This window comes from Panicum virgatum, chromosome 2N (genome assembly GCF_016808335.1).
Source record: "Panicum virgatum strain AP13 chromosome 2N, P.virgatum_v5, whole genome shotgun sequence".
Classification (NCBI taxonomy): domain Eukaryota; kingdom Viridiplantae; phylum Streptophyta; class Magnoliopsida; order Poales; family Poaceae; genus Panicum; species Panicum virgatum.
The window spans coordinates 65506233-65514737 of record NC_053146.1 but is presented as its reverse complement, the minus strand read 5'-3'; the positions used below and the strand labels follow the sequence as shown (position 1 = coordinate 65514737).

The 8505-nt window shown below is 47.7% G+C and overlaps 1 protein-coding gene across 1 annotated transcript; it reads left to right on the top strand.

Annotated features, from left to right (window-relative positions):
* Positions 1-4907, top strand: LOC120661831 (3-oxoacyl-[acyl-carrier-protein] synthase II, chloroplastic-like). Its single transcript, XM_039940810.1, has 13 exons — positions 1-552; positions 1238-1443; positions 1554-1757; positions 1886-1996; positions 2086-2181; positions 2252-2297; positions 2390-2469; positions 2702-2770; positions 2904-2988; positions 3090-3244; positions 3322-3402; positions 4127-4186; positions 4361-4907. Exons 1-13 carry the CDS (start codon positions 363-365, stop codon positions 4475-4477), a joined length of 1500 nt encoding a protein of 499 aa, XP_039796744.1. The 5' UTR covers positions 1-362; the 3' UTR covers positions 4478-4907.
* Positions 4908-8505: the final 3598 nt, after the last annotated feature.

Genomic DNA, 8505 nt, shown 5'->3' with positions numbered 1-8505 from the left:
CTCCTCCTCCAGTCGTCCCTGTCCCTCCACTCCTCCCGTCGAGCACTTGGCACTGCCAATGGCGGCTCCCGCCCACGCCCTTCCGATGCGCGCCAGCCTCCTCCTCTCCTCGTGAGATCGACGCGCCTCCTCCGCGTGCTCCATTCTCCCTCCTCGTTCGTTTCTTCGGCCCCGAGCCATCGCCCGTTCGCCCCCGCATCTCGTCGTGCTCCGGGTTCTTGGCCTCAGCCGTTCTTGGCCTGGCGCGCCCCCCGGTGCCCGTGCCGCTGAATCCGACTGACCCGTGCGGACCCTTCTTGTGGGCGGGATCCAGCAGGCGGTTAGCGGGAGCGGGAGCGGCGCCACACACCGGGGGACGCGCAATGGCGGCCGTGGTGACTCCTATCTGCACGTGGCTCGTAGCCGCATGCTTGTCCGCGGCATGCGACGCCGACGAGCATAAGCAGAAGCATTGCTTTCCTGGCGGAAGCGGCGCGGGGGGCGGCGCCATGTTCGCCCAGGGCCGTGAGCGCCGCCGCCTCGGTGCGCGGCGGCGCGGCGCGGCGCGCTCTGGTGAGATGAGACACACTCAGCAATTGGTTGCCGTATGTCCTTTGTTCGCTTTGCTGGATCCTTGCATGACCGTACGTTCGAATCCTAGTGTAATCTCAGAGCATCGGTAGTATCGCCCGGGCTAAATGGACCATTTTTATCCCGTTCCGGGCTGTCATTATGCGTTTTCGATGCGTAATGCGTTTGGAGGAGTAGGATTATTCCTTGGATTGTGCTGAGGATATTTGGATTCTTGGTGTCGTGAGTAGTAGCATAGCCCGCTTGTGGTTTTGACCTTGCTGTCTGGTTCCCCTGCTTCTGCTTGGGATGCATTCGCTTGTGGCTGCTGCTGAACTGGTGACGTCAACATAATTTTCTTTCAGCTTGTCTGGCTCTGCTTGTTCTCATTTCATTTGTTATTAGCACAGAGTTTGACTTGAAAATTGAGATAGAATGGGTGTTGCTCATTGCTATATAAAACAGAAAGGGTGGGCGTGGAAGACTCCAAAATGCTTTTTTTTTAAAATAGCAATGAGATTATGAGAGTCACATTTGTTACGCCCCATCTTCTATCAACCAAACATACTCCATCCGTTTGATTCTTTAGTTTTATACTGTTTGCATGTTTGTTCACACCTCTTAAGGCTGCCGTTTGTTTTTCACCCAAGCAGACAAGGGTCTCAACAAAATTGGTTATGGTTTGCAGGAATGGCCATGGCTGTTGCCCTACAAGCTGAAAGAAGTGTTATCGAAAAGAAGAAACCTGATATCAAACAAAGGAGGGTGGTTGTCACTGGCATGGGTGTAGTGACACCATTGGGCCATGATCCCGATGTGTTTTACAACAACCTTCTTGATGGAGTTAGTGGAATCAGCGAGATAGAGAGGTTTGACTGCTCCAACTTCCCCACGGTAATACAGAGCACTTGATTTCCTTCAATTTTGGGGAGTGGTGTTTGGGCTGGTTTGGCAATTTGGTCAAATATTATCACACAATGGTTGATATTTTGACTATAATACAGAGAATTGCAGGAGAAATAAAATCCTTTTCTACTGATGGTTGGGTAGCACCTAAGCTTGCTAAGCGGATGGACAAGTTTATGCTATATTTGATAACTGCTGGAAAGAAGGCATTAGAAAATGGTGGACTCACTGAAGAACTCGGGAATGAGTTGGACAAAACCAGATGTGGTGTTCTCATTGGTTCTGCGATGGGCGGCATGAAGGTTTGTATTATACTAGTATCAGCTATATCCCAATGATTATGACCATCCATGGATACCTGTTTCCCATAATCTCATACAGATACCTGTTTCCCATAATCTCATACAAGTTATGCTGGACTCTCATGCAGGTTTTCAATGATGCGATTGAAGCACTGAGGGTTTCTTACAAGAAAATGAACCCATTTTGTGTTCCCTTTGCTACTACAAACATGGGCTCTGCAATCCTTGCAATGGATCTGGTGCGACATGATCTCTCCTTTCATCCTTTTGTATAATCTATTTGTGGATAACAGCGATTACCACAGCTCATACTTTCTGTGATTTATAGGGATGGATGGGACCAAACTATTCTATTTCCACTGCTTGTGCTACCAGTAACTTCTGTATCCTCAATGCAGCAAACCACATCAGAAGAGGGGAAGTTGTAAGTAACTTAAACCTTCCATGTTCTCTTTGACTTAACTTCTGTTTGTGACCTTATTTATGATTTTTAGGATGTTATGCTCTGTGGTGGATCTGATGCACCTCTTATCCCAATTGGTTCGTGGCCTCAGTTCATCATTCCTCTGACTCCAGTTTCTGCAATATCTTGATCTTTGTACTTTCAAGTGTTTTAACCATATGTAATGCAGGATTGGGAGGTTTTGTGGCCTGCAGGGCTCTTTCACAGAGAAACAGTGATCCAACAAAAGCTTCCCGGCCTTGGGACATGGTTAGTATATTTGCTGTGCAACTCTTATGATCAAAGTAGTTGAATGATTTACTTCATGTGCATTCTCCCTACAGATTTGATTCAAACGGTCAGTTTCTTGACAAAATTTTGCTGGCTGATAATTGTTACCATAATTTATTACACGCACATCAGCACCGTGTTGCTTTAAATAATTTGCTGGCTTGGTCCATTTATTGTGCTAGTGTGAGATAATTTATCTTTCATGTTGCAGGACCGTGATGGTTTTGTTATGGGGGAAGGGGCTGGTGTCCTCGTATTGGAGGAACTTGAGCATGCTAAGGTTTTAAACATACAATTTCTGTTGTCTCTCTTTATATATCCTTCTGCTGTTTTTTTTCCAGCTCAAAGACAGAGCCACATCCTGAAGGTGAAGTGTATATTCTTCCTCCTGAGATCTTTGCATATTCTTTCAGGAAAGAGGTGCAAAAATATATGCTGAATTTCTTGGTGGAAGCTTTACATGTGATGCTTACCATATGACTGAGCCACATCCTGAAGGTGAAGTGTATATCTTGGCTCTGCCATGCTCTTCCTGTTCTTTTCCTACCTAAAAATCTAATGGGACTCTGATGCTAGCATTTTCATTAATTCAATATCAGGAAGAGGGATTACTCTCTGCATCGAAAATGCACTAGCTGATGCAGGGGTAGCAAGGGAGGAAATCAACTATGTGAATGCACACGCAACGTCTACACAATCGGGTGACTTGAAGGAGTACGAAGCTATTGTGCGTTGTTTCGGCCAGAATCCTCAAGTATGCCACCTGGTGCCAGCGATTTTACAGTAATTTTATAAAGTAATCCATCTAAATCTCTTTTTTCTGGTATGCAGCTAAGGGTGAACTCAACAAAATCAATGACTGGCCATCTTATAGGAGCAGCTGGTGGAATTGAAGCAGTTGCTTCTATACAAGTAAGGAATTGTTTTTACTCTTACAGGGGCCATGTTTACTCGGTACTATTGTATCACTAATGCAAAATTTTACTCCATTGAGTTAGGCATTTATGGTGTTGAGTTCTACATGTCCATTGTATTTTTCGGTTTATCCAGTGTAGTGATTTCCAGTGCGATTGGTAATTTGTTGGAAGATGAAAACTCTATAAGTGAAGAAAAATTGACACATCACCCGCTACAATTTGTTTCCCTGGAAAACAAGCACATCACTTAATATTACCCTTCAATTGAAATATTTGTTTGATGCAGTGGCACTGAAGCTAAGTTATTCTAAAATTATCTTCGACTACATGTGCCTTGTTTGTATATTGCTTTGTGGCTGATGAAATTATTTACAGACAAATATATATTTGTCTTGCTCCTATTTATTTATCTTTGCTTGACCCAGTTTCCTCATACTTTTTTAGAAGATTCATAAGCATTGGTCATTTGGATATCACTCCAATTATCCTAAACCAAGGATATTAAATATGATATGATGGTGCTTTTGCAATAAACATGAGACGTTCGGGTTTAGTCACATATAGCCATGAACTATATCTCATTCTTTGTTACCATTTACCACAACTCCTGCTGTTTGGGTGTTTTTGGCTACAATCCGCATAAATATGCCAATGCATGTGCTTTGTTATGCGTTTCAATGCAAGCATGGTGGGCCTCTCATCTCTGTTGTTCATTGCAGGCTATAAGAACTGGTTGGGTCCATCCAAATCTGAATTTAGAAAATCCAGAGAATATTGTGGTAAGCTCCTTTAGTGATGCAAGATTTCAATGTCATCTTTTCTACTCTACTACTAAAGGAGCTAGATATGGAAGAGCAAAATCTACAGGAATCTATAAGTTGAATGGCTTGCATTTTCAAACATCAACTCAATATGTATCTAATATAAATGTATCAATGTTGATCTTGATACAGGATGTGGGCGTCTTGGTAGGACCACAGAAGGAGAGATGTGAAGTGAATGTGGCACTATCCAACTCATTCGGATTTGGTGGGCACAACTCATCAATTCTCTTTGCACCCTTCAAGTGAACATGGCCGACAAACTACCATCTTCGTCCAACGGCTTCATACATCTAGACCTGCATATAGAAGACTAGTGGACTCTGTGGCTTCCTATACACTACACATACTACATGGAGGTCCAAGCTGAGGGGAGGACGCTATAACTATTTGAAAACATCAGGCCCATGCAAGGTTCAACTATATCACAAAATTGCAAATATATGGTATCTATCAAACGACTTGCTGTATCTGGCCGGTGTTTTCACCTTCACCGTGTCTGCCTAGTCAGTAGATGATCCTTTTCCCTGCGGAGGTGATGGGATTTTATGTTGTATTGATGTTGTGAACAATGTCGGTTATTAGCCATGAATTGCTGGTTTCCCTGTAAGAATTGCTTGGCATTTTCACTTTGGTCGTTTTTCTGCTTTTCCTGAGTTAAAACTTAAAAGATATGTGATTGGTGGCGCTGTTCGGCTTTCTCTGTACTATGACTCTATGAACTTACCTTTGCCCCCAGGAGCTGCAAGTATAGTCAGCTAGCCTGGCAGCATGCACAGAGTTGCTGCCTGGGAGGCTAGGCAGGCTGAAGACAATGCAATTTACCACTGCAGAAGACACCTTATGATAAAGATTTCCAAATAAATGCAGGATTAAATTAATTAATTCAGAACCTACTATCACACGAGACGATGCAACAATCAATACGTAAATCCTTTCATGTGCAAGTCCTAAACTAGAACAAGATGCCGAGTTGTCTCCTACAGCGAAGTCCCAAAATCCTTCAGAGTCAGCATGACGGACTGAACAAGGAGACCTGAAAGCCAAGTCTTTTTTTTCCCCAGAACAATACCTCTATGCTTGTATTGTTGATACGTCTTAATATGTGAGGGATCATTCGGAGTTTCGCTTTCACATGGCCGCCACTGCCATTGACATCAGGGTCAACGCGGCACCACCTCCACACCACACCAGTCAAAAGACAGCAAAATTCTTACCAGACGATTCAGAACCTGAGGTCAATGGCTAAGGTCGTCCGGGTTCGTAGTTGGGAAGAACCTTGCGATGCAGAACCTGCCTGAGCCCAGGATGACAAATTGAGGATCCTTGCTATCCTTCCATTGCTCTGGCAGCTAGGCAAAGCTCCTTCCAAGCGCCCCCTAGCTGGGGCTCGGAGTCCATAGTGGAGAGGTCAAGCTGCAGCCAAGTGCTAAAGGGTTTCGGCGGAGAGAGGCCAAACCAGAGATTGAGCTCGGGCACATACTCAACCTTGCCATAAAAGGGTAGCGTCCCCTTGCTGCTCACTCCCCATGTGTGACTCGCCGTGTCCAAGCAGTAGGTGCCCAAACTGAACAGAGGCTGTTGATTTTCTCTGTGCTGCTCCTTAGTTCAGTGAATCTGCTGTCGAAGGCTTGCAAGCATGAGTTTTACATCTGAAAGTTCATGCCAGTATGATCTCGTCTCCCCTTTCTACCTACGCTGGGCATGTCGTTGCTTCAAAGCTCAGACACATGTAGTATACTAGTATGTGTGCGGGATCGTCGCCGAGAGGAGCTTGGATTTGCCATAATCCACTTGTTATTGGAATGGACTACGCCAGCATGCCACTCGTGGGTTCAGCAGGGCAGATCAGATCGATTTTCATTTCATCTATACCTGTCAGTGATCGTTCGGTGGGTACCTTCCTCTCGCAAAGAACAGCTTCTGAACATTTCAACAGCAGATAACTGGATGCTAGCTGCCTGAACATGTCGGCGCTTGCAAGTGCAATGCAGAAACTTGCAATCATCATTCCAAAAAAAAGAAAAGAAACAAGTAGCAATCAATCCGACGTGCCAGCCAACGCCCTAAAAAGTTACGGAGTGGGTCCAGCAAGCATTACAGCAGCTTACAGAGTGGAGGCAATCTCTAGCTGTTCCTTTTCTTCACGCACAGGCAGGTTAACTGGATGCCATCTGCTCTTGTTGCCGGGGTTCAGGAGCTAACAACTGCCGTTGCAGCTTGACTAGACTCATAGAACAATACAGAGGGGATGTGTCATTCAACTGTCTGAACATGTTGGCAGCCCTGCTTCGCACAGATAACGTATATACTGAAGAATCGTGAGAACTGGTCTGATAGACAGGTGCTCTGGATTGGTATCACGTTGCTTGTCGAATCGAATCACATACTGCATGATTTGTGTGCAGAAATGGGCGGCGGACAACGTAAACGGCATCGATAGAGGAGCCGAGTCTTCGAGTGGTGGTGTTGTGATCACGATGAGCATGAGAACCACTCCCCGTCCCACCCTTCAATGTCGTCCAGGCTGAAAGAAACAAACCAATCAATCTCATCCTCATCCTCATCATCAATGTAATTGTATATGTAAACATTTTAATTGTGTAAACAATAACCAGAAGTCCAAGATTCTTGTCGTACGATTAAAAACTAAAACTAGTTGAGCTCCGATCGACCATCGGCAGGATCTTACCAGGGCAAGGCGATGCCACCGTCGCCGTCGTCGCTGCGACGAACCCCTTCGTAGCAGCAGGTGCTGTAGTCGCCGTCGTCCGCGTGCATCGTCTCCAGGACGTCCGGCGGTTTATCATCGCCCCCCGTGACCGCGCCGACGCCGGGCTCGCACAGCCACCGCCACTCCGCCGGCAAACCGGCCGCCTCCGCGTCCGCCGCCGTTGCCACGACGTCCGCCGCGCTGCCAGCCGCGCCGCCCTCCGCGACCTCGCCGCCGCCGCCCTCCATGCTCTCGAGGAGGATCTTGCTCCACCACGCGGACGCGGCGCCCACGTCCGCGGCCGTCGCCTCGCCCCACCACTCCACGCCCTTCTGCTGCAACTCGCCGGTCGACTGCGTCTCCATGTCGTCCAGCACCAGGGCGATGAACGCAGCCGGTGCGTCGACCGACGGTGGGTCGTACTTCTCCGCGGCGCTGAGCGCCGGTGACCCGTGCCCGTGCGTGCCGCTCGCCATCTCCGTTGCCGGCGGCGAGTACGACGAAGCGGCCGGCGATGAGGATCGGATCGACGGAACGCCAAAGAGATCTTCACAGTCCTTGGCACTATCCACGGAGCCACCAAAACCTTGGAAGCTAAGGTTGAGCCCTAGTGGCTGCGCAGGGAGGCTGCGAGCCCACTGATCCAAGCCACCCATGGCGGTGGGCGCCTCAGGTGGTGTGAGATCATAAGGACGACAACGAACGGGTGATGGGTAGTAGTAGCTACCAGAAGGAGCGGTGGCGGCGGCAACCCACTGCCCAAGCGGGCTGCGCAGCTGATGGGCGGCGAGGGAGGCGGCGTGGCTCGTCGGCGCCAGAAGAGGTGCTTCTTCAACCGCTCGGCTTCGATCCTGAAACGCCAGTTGCCCTTGCTGCTGCTGCTGATGCTCTTGCTGTCGCAGCTCGAGCGGTGGCGGCTGACGAAGAAGCAGCGGCTCCTGACGCTGATACGTGAAGGGTTGCTGCTTCATGCTGGCCCGGTGGATCTTGAGGGCGGTGACGATCTCCCGCCGGGCCTCCGCCATGTTGAGCAGCCTCTCCTGGTACGGCCTGCTCGCGTGCCTCCTCCTCCTCGCCTGCTTCTTCATCTGTGGCCTTGCAACTGGTGCTTGCTCGTGTTGCTCCTGCTGCAGCTGCAGCTGGTGATGGTGTGGCATGGTGTTGTTGGTCATGGTGTTGAGGTGATGGTCCTCGTGGTATATCTTGCTGGGGAGATGACGACGAGGAGCTCAGATCAGATGCTTCTTCACAAGGCTCCTGATGTAATAAGCCCCTGAGAGTTGTTCTTGGTCTGGTCCGTGCTGCTGTTCCTAAAAGTGGAAGAAAAAGGATGTGAACATGTTGCCATCTTGGACGGTCAAGCAAGCTGTGTGTGAGGCTCTTCTTCTCAGCTACTCCCTCCGTGTTGGTAAAGAAAGTAGTTTTGAGTCTGTCTTTAAGTTAATATTTTAAACTTTGTGCACTCAAAAAAATAAAATAAAATGTGACTATAAATAAATCCTTTTTGGTTGAGTGGAATATATGAAAATGATGTATTTCATAATTTTTTATAGTAAAAAAATAG

What these genes read in the sequence shown, in the direction of transcription:
- LOC120661831 (XM_039940810.1), top strand. Translation starts at nt 363, where the DNA reads ATGGCGGCCGTGGTGACTCCTATCTGCACGTGGCTCGTAGCCGCATGC. An exon ending in CTGCGATGGGCGGCATGAAG is followed by an intron (nt 1,758 to 1,885) that starts GTTTGTATTATA and finishes ACTCTCATGCAG; the next exon opens with GTTTTCAATGATGCGATTGA. An exon ending in TGCACCTCTTATCCCAATTG is followed by an intron (nt 2,298 to 2,389) that starts GTTCGTGGCCTC and finishes TATGTAATGCAG; the next exon opens with GATTGGGAGGTTTTGTGGCC.